We start from the raw sequence: 16,673 nt of genomic DNA, 5'->3' as shown, positions 1-16,673 counted from the left end.
CCCACGGGCGGGGCCGGGGCGGGGCCACGGTGACGGTGACGATACTGCCCCCTGCGCAGGCGCACGAGCGCTCGGACAGCGAGGAGGTCGGCTTCGTGGTCCAGCTTGTGCGCAAGCTGCTCATCATCATCTCACGTCCGGCGCGGCTCCTCGAGTGTCTGGTGAGCGCCTCGCGGGGTCCCCCATGCCCCCCTCTCCGCCCCCGGGTGTCTGGCAGCAGCCAGGGCCTCATGGGGTGCCCCCGGGCTGGAAGCGAGCGGGAGCCGCCGGGAACAGTGTTTTGGCGGTAGGAACGGCACAGGTGGCGGCTCAGAGGTGGGGCGGTGCCGGCGGTCCCGGCCCATGCGCCCCCCTGCGCCCCCAGGAATTCGACCCCGAGGAGTTTTACCACCTGCTGGAGGCGGCCGAGGGCCAGGCCCGCGAAGGGCACGGCATCAAGACGGACCTGCCGCGGTACATCATCGGGCAGCTGGGCCTGGCTAAGGACCCCCTGGAGGGTGAGCCGGGCCGGGGTCACTCCGAGCCCCCTGCTTCTGGTCTGGGGAGGCGGGACAGGCAGCAAGCGGGGGGGGGGGGGGGGGGCTGCCAGGCACCTCCTCCCGAGACCCTGGCCCCCCCTCTCCCCCCAGAGAGTGGGCAGGGCTGGATTTGAACCCGCCCGTCCCAGCCTGGCCCGGCGGCCAAATGTCGCCGTCCTCTCCACCACCGCCGCGCCCGTTGGCCAAGCACTCACTCGGCCCCTCTGCCCAATCCTGGGGCTGAGAAATAACGGGGTCCCCCCTGGGAGCTGTGCCCCAGGCTGAGGGGGGCGTGAGGAGCCCGAGGGGCTCGTGTAACCGATGCACAGAGCTGGGCCGAGCCATCTGGAGTCCGGGCTTCCCACGGCTCATTCTAGAAGGTTCCCTGGCTGCTGGCCGAGGCCTGGACACGGGGGGTCCCGACACCATGGTGGGAGCTGGTCCCCACGTGCCCGAGGTCTCGGGGACGGCTGGCAGGGCTCGCGCGGGCGGTGGCAGTGGTGGCTGGGGCCGCGGCCCTGCTCGGGTGATCGAGGCGCCCCCCTCTTTGTGCAGAGATGGAGTCGCTGAGTCACCTCGATGGAGGACAGACCCCCGCCCCCGAGTCCCCGGAGGTGAGTCTCAGAGCTTCCACACCCTCCCACCTGCCCCGTCCTCTCCAGAAGGAGCTGGGTTTGCTGAGAGTCTGCATGCCGTAGGCACTTAATAAATGCTTATGGCTTGAGAGGAGGTGGGGGCAGGTGGGACCGTCGGTGAGGAGTGCGAGGGGTAGGGTCGGGGGGAGGAAACTGGGCAGGTGGGTTTTGAAGGATGCGTAGGAGTTTGCTGGGAGAAACGGCCCCGCTTCGGCCAAAGCTTAGAAACTCAGAAGCCGAACTTGAGGGGTTTGGAGGGGCAGGAAGAACGGCAGGGGCTGGGTTTGGGGATGGAGGGGACCCTGAGTCCTGCTTGCCCTCGCAGAGCCGCGCGCTGGTCGGCTCGACCCGCAGGAAGCCGTGCGAGAGCGACTTCGAGACCATCAAGCTCATCAGCAACGGCGCCTACGGGTGAGTCCTCGGGGCTTGTGTGCCCGCGGGGAAACTGAGGCCCGCAGGGACGCAGGCCAGGGGTACGGGTGGGAAACCGAGGCCCGCAGGGATGCGGGGCCAGGGGTGCGGGCGGGGAAACCGAGGCCCACGGGGACGCGGGGCCAGGGGCGCGGGCGGGGAAACCGAGGGCCGCGGGGACGCGGGGCCAGGGGTGCGGGTGGGGAAACCGAGGCCCGCAGGGGTGTGGGCGGGGAAACCGAGGCCTGCAGGGGTGTGGGCGGGGAAACCAAGGCCTGCAGGGACGCGGGCCAGGGGCGCGGGCAGGGAAACCGAGGCCCACAGGGACGCGGGCCAGGGGTGCGGGCGGGGAAACTGAGGCCCGCAGCGACGCGGGCCAGGGGTGCGGGCGGGGAAACCGAGGCCCGCGGGGACGCGGGGCCAGGGGTGCGGGTGGGGAAACCGAGGCCTGCAGGGACGCGGGCCAGGGGCGCGGGCGGGGAAACCGAGGCCTGCAGGGGTGCGGGCGGGGAAACCGAGGCCCGCGGGGACGCGGGGCCAGGGGTGCGGGTGGGGAAACCGAGGCCCGCGGGGACGCGCGCCAGGGGTGCGGGCGGGGAAACCGAGGCCCGCGGGGACGCGCGCCAGGGGTGCGGGCGGGGAAACCGAGGCCCGCGGGGACGCGGGGCCCAGGGTGCGGGCAGGGAAACCGAGGCCCACAGGGACGCGGGCCAGGGGCGCGGGCGGGGAAACAGAGGCCCGCGGGGACGCGGGGCCCAGGGTGCGGGCAGGAAACCGAGGCCCACAGGGACGCGGGCCAGGGGTGCGGGCGGGGAAACTGAGGCCCGCAGCGACGCGGGCCAGGGGTGCGGGCGGGGGAAACCGAGGCCCGCGGGGACGCGGGGCCAGGGGTGCGGGTGGGGAAACCGAGGCCCGCAGGGGTGTGGGCCAGGGGCGCGGGCGGGGAAACCGAGGCCTGCAGGGGTGCGGGCGGGGAAACCGAGGCCCGCGGGGACGCGGGGCCAGGGGTGCGGGTGGGGAAACCGAGGCCTGCAGGGGTGCGGGCGGGGAAACCGAGGCCTGCGGGGACGCGGGCCAGGGGCGCGGGCGGGGAAACCGAGGCCCGCAGGGACGCGGGCCAGGGGTGCGGGCGGGGAAACCGAGGCCCACAGGGATGCAGGACCAGGGGTGCGGGCGGGGAAACCGAGGCCCACGGGGACGCGGGCCAGGGGTGCGGGCGGGGAAACCGAGGCCCGCGGGGACGCGGGGCGGCGGCTCCCGGCGGGGTCCCCGGCCCGGGCTGAGCGGGGCTCCCCGCAGCGCCGTGTACCTGGTGCGGCACCGCGACACGCGGCAGCGCTTCGCCGTCAAGAAGATCAACAAGCAGAACCTGGTGCTGCGCAACCAGGTGCAGCAGGTGTTCGTGGAGCGCGACATCCTGACCTTCGCCGAGAACCCGTTCGTCGTCGGCATGTTCTGCTCCTTCGAGAGCCGCCGCCACCTCTGCATGGTCATGGAGTACGTGGAAGGTGAGCGCCGGGGCCGGGGAGGGAGGAGGCGCCGCCGGGGCTGGGGGGGAGCCCTGGGGGGGGAGCCCCGGGGGGGTCCCGGCCGGGCCCCGCCACGCACCCCCTCCCGCGCAGGCGGCGACTGCGCCACGCTGCTCAAGAACATGGGCCCGCTGCCCGTGGACATGGCGCGCATGTACTTCGCCGAGACGGTGCTGGCGCTCGAGTACCTGCACAACTACGGCATCGTGCACCGCGACCTCAAGCCCGACAAGTGAGTCTGCGCGGGGGCCTCGGGGGCGGGGCCTAGCGCGGGGGCGGGGCCTGGGCGGGGCTAAGGGGCCGGTATGTCTCTAGGTAGAGGCGGGGCCTCAGGCAGCAGGGGGCGGGGCCTGGTGCAGCGGGCGGGGCCTCTGGGAGGGTGGGTCTCTAGGCGGGGCGGGGCCTCGGGCAGCAGGGCGGGGCCTCGGGCAGCAGGGCGGGGCCTCGGGCAGCAGGGGGCGGGGCCTGGTGCAGTGGGCGGGGCCTCTGGGAGGGTGGGTCTCTAGGTGGGGCGGGGCCTCGGGCAGCAGGGCAGGATGGGGCTGGGCATCTAGGGTGGGGCGGGGCCTCGGGGAGGGTCTCTAGATAGGGGCAGGGCCTCGGGCAGCAAGGCAGGATGGAACGGGCCATCTAGGGGTGGGGCGGGGCCTGGGGTGGTGGGCGGGGCCTCGGGAGGGTCTCTAGATAGAGGTGGGGCCTCGGGCAGGATGGGGCGGGGCATCTGGGGTGGGGCGGGGCCTGTGGAGGCGGAGCTCTGGGCAGGGACGGGGCCGCTGGGGCAGCAGGGCCTCTGGGCAGGGGCGGGGCCTGGGCGGTGGGCGGGACAGTGGGGCGGGGCCTGTGGGGGCGGGCCTCTGTGTGGGGCTGCTGGGGGTAGCGGGTGGGGCTTCTAGGCAGGGGCGGGGCCTCGGGGCAGCAGGGCAGGGTGGGGCGGGGCATCTGAGGTGGGGCGGGGCCTGTGGAGGTGGAGCTCTGGGCAGGGGTGGGGGCTGCTGGGGCAGCAGGGTGGGGCCTCTGGGCAGGGGCGGGGCCTCTTGGATGGTGGGCGGGGCTTCTGGGCAGGATGAGGCCACTGTAGCAGCGGGGCAGGGCGGGCCGGGACCTCTGGGGCGGAGCCGACCTTTGGGCAGGGGCGTGGCCACTGGGGTGGTGGGTGGAGCCTGTGGGTGGGGCCTCTGGGGGCTAGGTCCTCTGGACGGCAAGGGGGGGTGCCTAGGGGCGGGGCCAAGCATTACCTGGGGTAGAGTGGGGCCTCTGGGGGCAGGGCCTCTGGGCAGAAGGGCGGGGCTCCAGTGGTGATGGGGCGGGGCTCTGGGCGATGGGCGGGGCCTCCGAAGCGACCTCTAGGACCAGGGCATCGGGGAGGGGCCTCTGGGTCAAGGCTAGGGTGACGGGGCGGGGCCTCTGGGCCACAGGGCGGGGCCTCGGGTGGGGGCAGGGACTCTGCAGTGGCCTGTGGGGCGGGGCTTCTGGGGCTCTGGGCGGGGCCTGGCCTCCACAGGTATCGGGGCCCTGCTGGTCGAGGCACGACATGCAGGTGTGAGCCAGGTGTGAGCCAGGTGTGAGCCGCCGTGTGGGGGCAGGTGCGCAGGCACCTGTGTGCGGGGCAGGCTGGTGGCCGGACCTGCTCCGTGGCACCAGCTGTGTACGGGCACGGGCCCTGTGCCTCAGGAGCCCCTTGTGTGTGGGAAGAGGGGCAGTGCATGTCTTGAGCGCCTGCTGTGTTCTCCTTTAGTGAACAGGAAGGGAGGACATGGGTTGTGAGAGCCTTGGAGATTTAGTGCTAGCATTTAGTAAGCACCTCCTGTGTGCCAGGTCTGCAGTGACCCAGAGCGTAAAAATCCCTCAGGCTCTGTAACAAAGCACTGCCTGCTGCACTTATTGAGCACCTGCTATGTGCCTCCTGTTTACCCCTGGATACGAGGAGCAGGGGACTTGCTGTGAGGCGAGCGGACGTAGGGTTAGGGGCGCTGCACATGTGGGTGGCGTTTTGCAGTTTGTCCGGCTTAGGACAGAAGTAGGCATGTATTTGGCACTTGCTGTAAACCTGGCCCTGTACTTGATGCTCGCAGCCGGGAGTGTGACCGCTCACTCGGTGATGGCTTTTCCAAAAGTACATCTCCTGAGCCAGTGTGTGTTTATTGGGCACCAGCTGTATACAAGCAGGCACGTCAACAGTTACCAGGCAGTGCTGGTGGTTCAGGCGAGAACAAGATTTGGGGTAACTTATCACACTTTTTTTTTTTTGGAAAAGGCTTCATTTTGGTTTTTTTTAGGTCATCATGTATTGAGCACCTACTGTGTGCTGGGGACAGAGTTCTCTTTCAGAGTCAAAGAATCTGAGGGCCTGTTGGGCCTCCTGGGGGTGGGGCAGGGACAGAGAATGACCATGGGGTCTTCCGAGACCCCAGGATAGCACCGGTCCTGCTGAGCCCAGGTCCCTCATCTGCAAAACGGGACAGGAAGGCTCCCGTCCCCCCGAGCTTCCAGTAGGTGCCTGAAAATTGCACATGGGAGAATTTCAAATACACCTGAAAAGTCCCGCCCCCGTTACTGAAATCCCACCACGGCCAGCCCCCTGCTGATCGCGTTTCCGTCCCCACACTGGACGGCGATGCAGCGCGTCATCGCAGTGGGAAGCAAGAAAAGGGTTTTATTGGAAACGAGCACGCGCAGCGACGCCTCAGGAAATGGGCATTTCCCAAGCGGTGGCTGTGCCTGCAGGAGCTCAGGAAAGTTTAGTTGTCCTAACGGCCGGTGTCTGCGAGCCTGCTGACGAGGCTTTGGTTTTAGAAAATGACAGCCTCCCTGGTAACTGCACAAATGTGGGCTTTGTGTTTTTTTGTTGTTGTTCCTTTCCATCAAGTGTCTCAACTTCCTCCTGGGTACACGCGTTTACTTACACAGCAGTAGCTGCTCAAGGCACGTGCCTTATTTTAAAACAGAGGATGCACATAGACGCGAGGAATTGTTTATAAAATTGGGGTAAACAGTAGGTGCCCAGTAAGTGGCTTATGAGAGAATGGATGTGCACAGAGTGCTTGGAAAACTTAGCAGCAGCAGGAGGACACAGGAAGTGGTTGAAACTGTGACTTCACTGAGAGGCTGCAGATGGTTCTGTCGCTGAACGAAGCATCTGCCTATTTAAATGCCGCAGGAAGTTGCAAACTGCGTCTACAGCGTGCAGCTGTTTCAAAAACAGGTGCGTGCCTGCGGTGCGCGGAAATATTTCTTTATACAGCAGGCGCTCAAGATACCGGGGAATGCAAATCCTAGGTGCCCCGGAAGGGTTTCTGTTGGCTAAAATGACGGACGCGGCTGCGGGATGTGCAGGAATATTCTAGAAGCGCAGCCAGGAGGCGCTCAGGGCGCGTGGCACGCGCGGCGGGGTGTTGCCGGGAGACTGGCTTTGCCCAGCCGAGTATACAGGAGGTGCTCAGAGCTGCCCCGCGTGCGGCCACAGGCGCCCAGGGATGCGCCCCCTGGGAAGCGGCAGCCTCGCCAGCGCGGGCGCCGGGGCTGGGTGGCGCGTCCCGGTGTCCCAGCAGCGCCCCCCCCGCTCTGCCCGCCGCCCACAGCCTGCTCATCACCTCGCTCGGCCACATCAAGCTGACCGACTTCGGCCTGTCCAAGATCGGCCTCATGAACATGGCCACCAACCTGTACGAGGGCCACATCGAGAAGGACGCCCGCGAGTTCGTGGACAAGCAGGTGCGCCGGGGGCGGGGCCTGGGCGCGCCCGCCCCCAGGAAAAAAAAAACGAGCTTCCGGCGGCCTTCCGGTCCAGAGCCCCGCCCCCAGGGGAAAGAAAACGAGCTTCCGGCCAACCCCGGCCGGCCTCCCGGTACAGAGCCCCGCCCCTGCTGGAGCCCCGCCCCAGGGAAGAGCTTGTCCCGCCCCCTTGTCAGGAGCCCCGCCCCCTGGATAAAAAAATGGTCTTTCTGAGCCCCACACCCCCTGCCTGGAGCCGGCCCCGGCCGAGAGCCCCGCCCCCAGCCCAGAGCACCGCCCCAGGGGGGAAGCTTGCCCCGCCCCCTGGCCCTGAGCCCCGCCCCATCATAAAAATAAGCTTCCCGAGCCCCGCCCACATCCCCAGTCTGAATCCCGTCCCTTACCCGGAGCCCCGCCCCCTGCTGGAGCCCCGCCCCAGGGGGAAGAGCTTGCCCCGCCCCCTTGTCAGGAGCCCCACCCCTGGATAAAAATGATCTTCCTGGGCCTCCCCCCCCGCCCCGCCCCCAGCCCAGAGCCCCGCCCCCATGATAAAAACAAGCTTCCCGAGCCCCCACCCACATCCCCAGTCTGAATCCCGCCTGTGACCCGGAGCCCCGCCCCCTGCTGGAGCCCCGCCCCCTTGTGAGGAGCCCCGCCCCCTGGATAAAAATTGTCTCCCTGGGCCCCGCCCCCGCCTGTTCCCCTGGCCCGGAGCCCCGCCCCCAGGATAAAAATGAGCTTGCCCGAGCCCCGCCCACCCCCACCCCTGGTCTGGAGCCCGCCCCCTGACCCAGAGCCCCGCCCCCAGTATAAAAACAGCTTCCCCGGAGCCCACGCCCACCCCCTCCCCGACCTGGAGCCCCGCCCCCTGGGGAAAAAAAGAGCTTTCGCTGAGGCCCCGCCCCCTGTCCTGGAGCCCCGCCCCCTGACCCAGAGCCCCGCCCCCAGTATAGAAACCGCTTCCCCCGAGCCCACGCCCACCCCCTCCCCGACCTGGAGCCCCGCCCCCTGGGGGAAAAGAAGAGCTTCCGCTGAGGCCCCGCCCCACCCCAGCCCTTTCCCGTCTCCCTGGCTGGGGCCTGCCTCAGTCTCCCCGCTCCGCCGGCCAGGTGTGCGGGACGCCGGAGTACATCGCGCCCGAGGTGATCTTCCGCCAGGGCTACGGGAAGCCGGTGGACTGGTGGGCCATGGGCGTCGTGCTCTACGAGTTCCTCGTCGGCTGCGTCCCCTTCTTCGGGGACACGCCCGAGGAGCTTTTTGGCCAGGTGGTCAGCGGTGAGTCCCCCTGCCGCGCGGCCTCGGGTTCGAGGCCCGGTCCCGGGTTCGAGTCCCAGCACCCCTCACCCCCGTTTCTGCACTGCAGACGAGATCATGTGGCCCGAGGGCGACGAGGCCCTTCCCGGGGACGCCCAGGACCTCATCGACAGGCTGCTGCGGCAGAGCCCGATGGAGCGCCTGGGCACTGGTGCGTGTGGGCGGGTGGGGCCCCAGGGACAGAGTCCTACTTGGGAGGCCGCGCCTTCTAGGGAGGGGCGTTGGAGCTGGGGTATTAAAGGATGCATAGGAGTTCACCAGAGAAGAAACAGGAGGCGGCTGGAAGCCTCATCCCCCAGGCCCTCAGAGGCCCTGCTTGGTGGACCCCGCTGTCCCCCTCGGCCCCCCCCCCAGGGAGTGGTGAAGGGAACATTTGGGACCCCTCACGCGCCCAGTGCGGGTTTGACCAGCTCCGGTGCGGTCTCTCCCGAGCCCCCGGGTCCCCCTCCGGGTTCAGAAACAAACGGGCGGCGTCTGCTGCCAGCTCCGTCTTCCCCTCCCGGGCTGGCCCAGGTGCCGCCCCGCCTCGCGTCCGGCCGTTGCGCGAGGGGCGCCCGGGCGGAGGGGACCCCAGGACTGAGCGGGCGTGCCCGCAGGTGGCACCCACGAGGTGAAGCAGCACCCCTTCTTCCGCGCCCTGGACTGGGCCGGGCTCCTGCGCCACAAGGCCGAGTTCGTGCCGCAGCTGGAGGCCGAGGACGACACCAGCTACTTCGACAGTAAGGGAGGCCGGGGGGCGGGTGGCCCACAGCCCCGGGGCGGGGCCCCGCCTCGCTGAGCGCCCCGCCCCCGCTGCACGCCCCGCCCACACTGCGCGCCCCGCCCCGCCCACTCTGTGTGCCCCGCCCACACAGCGTGCCCCGCCCCCGCTGCACGCCCCGCCCACACTGCACACCCGCCCCGCCCACTCTGCGTGCCGCGCCCCTGCTGCGTGCCCCGCCCCGCCCGCACAGCATGCCCCGCCCCCGCTGCTCGCCCGGGCCCGCACTGCGTGTCCCACCCCCGCTGCGTGCCCCACCCCCGCTGCGTGCCCCGCCCACTGCTCGCCCCGCCCTCTCTGCGTGCCTGCCCTCGCTGCTCGCCTTGCCCCGCCCACACTGCATGCCCCGCCCTGTTGTGTGCCGCGCCCCGCCCACTCTGCGTGCCCCGCCCTGCTGTGCGCCCCGCCCCGCCCGCTCTGCGTGCCCCGCCCCCGCTGTGCGCCTCGCCCCGCCCACACTGCGTGCCCCGCCCTCGCTGCGTGTCTGTTCCCGGCCAGCGGGGAGCTGCCAATCCCCTGAGTATCCCTAGAAATTGGGGCGCGTCCCCCTTCTTCCCCCCGGCTGGCATTTCCTGCACATCCAGGCAGAAGGGGCCGGAACCTCCTGTGGCTTGCAGAGGGGGAAACCAAGGCACTGCCCATTCCACTCTCGCCTCCTGGGGCGTCCTGTGCCCCCCAGCTGGGGGGGCCACCCTGGCACATTCTTGTTTGTGGAGGGCCCCTCCCTTGGTGCTGCAGGTGGGTGCACACGAGCCCCCACGTCCTTGCTCGGAGCCCCAGCTCGACGCCGGGTCAGCACGCGCGGCCTCCAGAGCCTACTGCACGCGCTTGAGCTTGCAGGGGTCCCGTCTGATCGTCTGTCTCTTCTCCTGTAAGATAGGGCACGTCCTTTCGATCCGAGAGGCAAAGATTTACCGAGCTCTGGGGGTCCCACCCCAAGGACGAGGAATCAGAGACTCAAGGACACAAAGCCCCAGCTCGGGCCTCGGCCGTTAGGGACCCTCGCTCCCTTCCCCCAGCCTTTTCCCACGGGGTGCCCCCTGCCCAGGCCGCCCTCCCCCACCCCCGGCGTCAGCGTGCGCCCCCGTCTTGTCCCCCCGCAGCCCGCGCCGAGCGCTACCCGCCACGTGTGCTCCGAGGACGACGAGACCAACGACGAGGAGTCGTCCACGGAGATCCCCCAGTTCTCGTCCTGCTCCCACCGCTTCAGCAAGGTGGGCCGGGGGGCGCCCCCGCCACCGCGGCGCTGCCCGCGTTTCGCGCCGTCGTGTGGCCGTCGCCTGTCGGGTTCCAGAATGTTCTCTCGCCCCCTCCCGCCTGTGCGAACATTCTGTCCACGTGGGGTCACGCCGTCTGCTTCCCCGGAGCGCGGTGTCCCCGGGTTCACCCGTGTCGTAGCGCGTGTCTGAGCCTCACTGCTTTTCAGGGCTGCGTACTATCCTGTCACTGCCACACTGCGCTGCTTCCGCCTTCCTTTGCTGTGCCTTCTTCATTTAAAGGCTGCCCTTCCCGCGTGCTTTCCTGGGTGGCTGGGCCACTGTGACCCTCAGGCTCCTCATTCGTATGCGAGTGAAACTTTCCTTTCACGAGGGACTTGGCAGGGCGCAACTCAGCCGGTGGCCACCGTGTCGCCGTGACTCTCTGTTCCTCCCCAGGTTTACAGCAGCTCCGAGTTCCTGGCCGTCCAGCCCAGCCCAGCGTCCGCGGAGAGGAGCTTCAGCGAGGACCAGGGGGACGGCTGGGAGCGCGGCTGCGAGGGCGAGTCCAGCCGCCGGCTGAGCACCGATGTCCGGTACATGGGCCGGGGCGTGGGAGCAGGTCCCAGGCCTCTGAGACCGCTGGGAGGTGGAGCCGCCAAATCTGACGTTGGAGGGAGCTTCCTGGTGGCCCTGGAGAAAAGGGTCACACCTGCTGGCCAGCGATCAGGCCCCAGCCTCCCGCTTGGGCGTGCACTCCCACAATTCCGGGCTTTTTCCTCTGCCTGGAATGTCCTTCGCTAACGGACTCCTATTGGTCCTTCAAAGCCCAGACTCAGCAGAAGTAATCAATGTCTCGTAGTGGTTGGGTGTTGAAATCTGGGTTGTAAAGGATGAATAGGAGTTTTCTGGGCAGATTTGGAGGCCGGGATAGACAGAGGGAGCTCGCCCTGTATTTGCAAACTGTCTCTGGGTCCCTGGGGGATTGGGGTCCCGGGACACAGGCGCCTGGCAGTCCCAACGTGGCCCTTCTTCCCCCCAGTCTGCGACCTTCGACCTCCTCTGGCTCTTCCTGCCACTCGTCCACGTCCCAGCCCGAGCAGGGCCCCAGCCCGTCCCTCCTGGACACGATGCCCAAGTTTGCCTTCTCCTCAGAGGACGAGGGGGCAGGTGCAGCCCCTGCAGGGCCCGAGAGACCTGTCTTCATTCTGGGGGAGCCGGACCCACCCCCCGCGGCCACCCCAGTGACGCCCACAACCTCGGGCCTTTCTGGTAGGTGGGACCTAGGGGGCAGGGGAGTGTTGGGGCAAGCTTCCAGGGGAGGGGCTATTTGAGATGGGTTTTCAGGGATGTGTAGGAGTTCACCAGCGATTCCCCCACTGCTTTGTCTAAGGAAGGTTTCGAGATCACGCCAGGGTGGTGGCCCCGAGAAGTCCCCTGACTCAGGGGTCACGGCGGGGGGCTCTCTGGAGCCAGGGGGGCTTGAGGAACGGAGCTTCCCCAGGGGGGCGGGAAGGGTGTGAAGGAAGAGCCGGAGCGCGGAGGTGGGACTGAGGACGCGCCCACCGCCCTTCCCCTCACCCCCAGCCGACGCGGGCGCGCTCAGCCACGCGCGCCTGCGCAGTAACAGCACCGGCGCCCGCCACTCCACGCCGCGGCCGCTGGACCTGGGGCGCGGCCGCCGCCTCGGGGGCGCCAAGGACCCCGGCCCTGAGAAGCCCCGCGCGTCGCCCGGCAGGGGCCGCGTGCCCAAGTCGGCCTCGGTGTCCGCGCTGTCGCTCATCGTCACCGCAGGTATCTCCCCCGGGCCTGCCGGGGCGGGGGGGGGGGGGGGCGGCCCGGAGCCCCCCGGTGACGCCCCCTCCCCGCAGACGACGGCAGCAGCGGCGGCGCCCTCGTGAGCCCCCTGTCGCCGCGCTCGCTGTCCTCCAACCCGTCGTCCCGCGACTCGTCGCCCAGCCGCGACCCCTCCCCCGTGTGCGGCAGCCCGCGGCCCCCCGTGGTCATCCACCGCGCGGGGCGCAAGTACGGCTTCAGCCTGCGCGCCATCCGCGTCTACGCGGGCGACAGCGACGTCTACGCCGTGCACCACGTGGTCTGGGTGCGCCCCCTCCCCGCTCTCGGGGGGTGGTGGGCTGGCGCCGCCCGGGTCCCCAACGGTTATGGGTGGGGGGATCGGACTTGGGGACGGACGCCCCCAGACCGGGGAAACTGAGGCAGGGAAGGGGGGGTCGGGGTCCAGGGCCGGGGGAGGGGGGCTCTGACTCCGCCCCGGCGCCGCCCCCAGAGCGTGGAGGAGGGGAGCCCCGCCCAGGAGGCGGGCCTGCGCGCGGGGGACCTGGTCACGCACGTCAACGGCGAGTCGGTGCTGGGGCTGGTGCACCGCGACGTGGTGGAGCTGCTGCTCAAGGTGCGCGCCCGGGGCCCGCCCGCCCCTCCTGAGACCCCCCTCCTGGGGCCCCGCCCCCCCCTGCCCCCCTCCTGGGATCCACTCCCGCCCCCCGGCCGCCCCCTGCCCCCCTCCTGCGGCCCGCCCCCTGCCCCCCTCCTAGGACCCACCCCTGCCCCCTCCTGGGGCCCGCCCCCTCCTGGGACCCACCCCTGCCCCCCTCCTGGGGCCCGCCCCCTGCCCCCCACCAAGGACCCGCCCCTGCCCCCTCCTGGGGCCCGTCCCTCCTAGGCCCCGCCCACTCCTGGGACCCGCCCCCTGCCCCCCTCCAAGGACCCGCCCCTGCCCCCTCCTGGGGCCCGCCCCTCCTAGGCCCCGCCCACTCCTGGGACCCACCCCCTGCCCCCCTCCTGGGGCCCGCCCCCTGCCCACTCCTGGGACCCGCTCCCTGCCCACCTCCTGGGACCCAGTTCCCTGTCTCCCCCGCCCCCACCTCCTGCAGCCCACGGGACCTCTCCCTACTGCCCTGGGGTACCCCATGCCCCCCCCCCAGCCACCCCCTGTCCCCTCCTGGGACCCCGCCCCCTGCTCCCCGGGACCCCGCCCCCTGCCCCCCTCGCTGGGACCTCTCCCCACTGCTCCCCTCCTGGGACCCCGCCCGCTGCCCCCCTTCGGGGCTCCCATTGCCCGCCCTGCTCCCCACTCTCGAGGCTCTCGGGCCCCTCCCCCACAGCCGTGCAGTTATCCCCTCCCCCCCCAGGTCTGGCCCCTCCCTCTGCCTGGACCCCCTTTCTCAGGCCTTCCCGGCGGGCCACCCCCTCCCGGCTACCCGCCCCTCCGGGAAGGCCTTCTTGACCCCTGGCCGCCCCCAGCCCCCCCCTCCCGGGCCGTCGCCGGGGGTCTCATCTGCTCTCACCCTCCCCCAGGCTGGAAGGAGGGGCTGGGGGTGGGCAGGGGAGGAGGCAGGTGGGTGGTGGTCTCCGCGGTGTGGGTCCTGAGGTGGGGTGGGGTCCTGGGGGGAGCTGGAGAGCAGGACCCTGGGGGCGGCTCCCTGGGGCTGGGGGCGGGGCCTAGACCTGGGGGCGGGGCCTGATGGGCTGGGCGGGACCGGGGGCCTGGGGCGGGGCCTGGGGTGGGGCGGGACCTAGGTCTGGGCTGGGGGCGGGGCCTGGGGCTAGGGCTGGGCTTTGGGGGCGGGACCTGGCTGGGCCTGGGTTTAGGTGGGGCCGGGGGGCTGGGGTGGGGCCGGAGCCTGGGTCTGGGCTTGGGGGGCGGGGCCTGGCTGGGTCTGGGGCCGGGTGGGACCTGGGCTTGGGGGCGGGGCCTGGGCGGGGGTGGGGCCTGGGGGCGGGGCTGGCTTGGGGGCGGGGCCTGGCGGGGCCTAAGGTTGGGCGGGACCGGTGGCTGGGGAGGGACAGGGGACTGCTGCGGGGCCTGGGTGAGGGCGGAGCCTGGTCCTGGGCTTGGGGCGGGGCCTGGGTGAGGGCGGAGCCTGGTCCTGGGCTTGGGGGCGGGGCCGGGCCGGGGAGGTGCACCTGCGACCCCGCCTCCTCCCCGCAGAGCGGCGACAAGATCGCGCTGCGCACCACGGCGCTGGAGAACACGTCCATCCAGGTGGGGCCCGCGCGCAGGAGCGCCAAGGGCCGCATGGCCCGCAGGAACAAGCGCAGCCGGCGGCGGGAGGCGCAGGACCGGTGAGCCCGCGGGGCGCGGGGGCGCCAGGGGGGGCGGGCACGGGTGGGGGCCCGCGGGGGGCGCCGTGGCTCACCGCGCGCGTCCCCAGGCGCAAGTCGCTCTTCAAGAAGATCTCCAAGCAGTCGTCCGTGCTGCACAGCAGTCGCAGCTTCTCCTCCGGCCTCCACCACTCGCTGTCGTCCAGCGAGAGCCTCCCCGGCTCGCCCACCCACAGCCTGTCCCCCAGCCCCACCACGCCCTGCCGCAGCCCGGCCCCCGACGCCCCGGCAGGTGGGTGCGCGCCCGGGGGGAAGAGACCTCCGGGGGCTGCGTGGTCGTTCCTGGGGAAGGCGGGCAGGGAGCAGAGCTTGGAGGAGGCAAAAAGGAAGGCAAAATGCAAGCTGCGGGGGGCGTGCTGGGAGACAGCTGCCCAAAGGGGAGGCTGGGGTTTTGACGGATGCATAGGAGTTCACTGGATCCCAGCAGAGAGAACAGCCTGTGCCAAGCAAAGGGGACTAGGCAGAGGTGATGACCGGGAAGCTGAGGTGGGACTGGTGGGAGGTGGACTGTGCACGGCCTCAAATGCTGGCTCAAGAGCTGGACAGAAAGCAGGGGGAGCCTGGGGAGGGCACAGTAACAGCTGAGTATTGGAAAGATGGTTTTGGAGCAGGAAAGCTGTGACCACCAGTCGCACTGGGTCAGGGCCCGGTTGGAGGAGGCGTGGCAGCTGGGCTTTGAGGGATGCGGACGAGTTCACCAGAAAGGCACTTGGGGGCAGGCGGCCCTGACCCGCGCCTGTCGCCCACAGACCCTGCGTCCCCGCCCAGCGTGTCCCCGAGCTCCAGCAGCCCCGCCTCCCCGGCCGCCGCGGGCCACGCGCGCCCCAGCTCCCTGCACGGGCTGGCGGCCAAGCTGGGGCCGCCGCGCGCCAAGAGCGGCCGCCGCAAGTCCACCAGCAGCATCCCGCCCTCCCCGCTGGCCTGCGCGGCGGCGCCCCGCGCCCCGCTCGCCCTCGCCCCTGCCCGGCCACGCGGGCGCCCGCTCCCCGCGCCTGCGCCGGGGCCAGTCGGCCGACAAGCTGGGGGCGGGCGAGCGGCCGGACGCCGAGGCGGGGCGGCGCGGGCGCGCGCAGGACGCCGAGCTGGTGGTCATGCGGCGGCTGCACCTGTCCGAGCGCCGCGATTCTTTTAAGAAGCAGGAGGCCGTGCAGGAGGTGAGCTTCGACGAGCCGGCCGAGGAGGCCGCGGCGCCCGCCTCGGTGCCCAGGATCGCCGTGGAGGGCGCGGACGCGGCGCCCGGGGCCCTGGGGCCGGCGCCCAAGGGCTGAGCCCGGCCCGGGGCCGCGCGGCCGTGTGTGTGAGCCCTCGTTGTTCCCCCGCTGAGGTCCAGGCCCGCTCCCGGGACCCCGGGGAGGCGGGAAGCCGGCGCGGTGCCTCCACAGAACCGGCCGGGGCTCGGGACGGCGGGGCGCGATGGAGAGCGAGCCCCTCCCTGCCGTTAACTTATTGCGTCAGAGCCCCCGCCACCCGGCTCACCTGGCACAGGTGCGGGCCCCGCCCCCTGGGCCGAGAAGGAGCACTTTGGACGCGTGTCCCTCCTGGGCTTGCTTTCTGTGCTTCGAGTCTGTGCGTTACCCCACCCCGCCCACGGGTCCCAGGACGCCCCACCAACCCGGGCCCCTTTGGGGTGGGAGGTCCACGGTAAAGCCGCGTAACCCGGAGACGTCGCACCGACGGCTCGGCCACTAGGACCGTCAGGCTCGTCACCGGGTGACCACGCCACCGAGGCCACCCGTTGAGGGGCTGCCCCGGGAGAGCCCTCCGTAGGGGACCTGAGTGCCAACCCCGCGGGGGCGTCCGTCCATGAGGCGGGCCCTCCTGGGAAGAAGTCTGAGAGCCAGGGCTCTGCTGTGTGTCCCCGGGGAAATGGCTTGCCCACTCTGTGCCTCGGTTTCCTCGTGTTTACAAAGACTGTCTGTTAAGCACTTACTGCGTGCCAAGCGCTGCTCGCGGCTTCTCCCCTGCCAGGAGGCCTGGAGGAGGCTGGCGGGGGTGTCGTCACCCCCTCACACGCCAGCCGTGGGCCCCGCGGTGGAGGGGGCTTGAGCGGCAGGTCTGACGGCAGGTGTGTCCCGGGGCACCTCGGCGCCTCGTTTCCCCGGTCGGCGCGGCTGGTGAGGCTCTGTCCCCCGGGCTTAGGGCACACCACACTCTGCAGCCTCCTCCGCCCGGGACCCCCGCCCAGGACCCCCGCCCGGCGCTTTCTGGCGATGCAGGCTGGACAGGCTGTGCATGACTTGCTCCCGCCTCCCACCCCGGAGCTGCCAGTGAAATAAAGCCCGAACTTACTAAGCCGAAGTCCTGTGTTTGGATGGGTGTGGGGTGGAGAGGGGTGAGGGAAACGGGGGTGGGGGATGAAAGCCCTTTGGCTCAGCAGAGTGCACCCTGAGCCCCTCCGCTGAATGTTCCCCTCAGCCCCAACCTGCTTGCATTCATGCACAAAACTGATGCCTCCTGAGGGATCATTTGAAGTGGGT

General features: G+C 70.6%; 1 protein-coding gene across 1 annotated transcript; it reads left to right on the top strand.

The window, feature by feature from the left end:
- Positions 1–59: 59 nt before the first annotated feature.
- MAST3 (microtubule associated serine/threonine kinase 3) lies at positions 60–16,488 on the top strand (the record flags this gene model as incomplete). Its single annotated transcript, XM_058292788.1, is given in 21 exon segments — positions 60–161; positions 365–497; positions 1,074–1,132; positions 1,479–1,564; positions 2,864–3,072; positions 3,187–3,325; positions 6,672–6,804; positions 7,914–8,079; positions 8,168–8,269; positions 8,715–8,837; positions 9,982–9,998; positions 10,000–10,092; positions 10,534–10,670; positions 11,117–11,346; positions 11,662–11,868; positions 11,946–12,175; positions 12,362–12,484; positions 14,024–14,157; positions 14,247–14,428; positions 14,946–15,129; positions 15,131–16,488. Coding segments are annotated over 21 exon segments (3,123 nt in total), but the record flags the coding sequence as incomplete, so codon positions are not given.
- Between the last annotated feature and the right edge of the window lie 185 nt (positions 16,489–16,673).

The sequence above is a fragment of the Dasypus novemcinctus genome, unplaced genomic scaffold (genome assembly GCF_030445035.2).
Source record: "Dasypus novemcinctus isolate mDasNov1 unplaced genomic scaffold, mDasNov1.1.hap2 scaffold_292, whole genome shotgun sequence".
NCBI lineage: Eukaryota > Metazoa > Chordata > Mammalia > Cingulata > Dasypodidae > Dasypus > Dasypus novemcinctus.
Note: the sequence above shows the minus strand (reverse complement) of the source record. Positions and strands in the feature narration are given on the sequence as shown.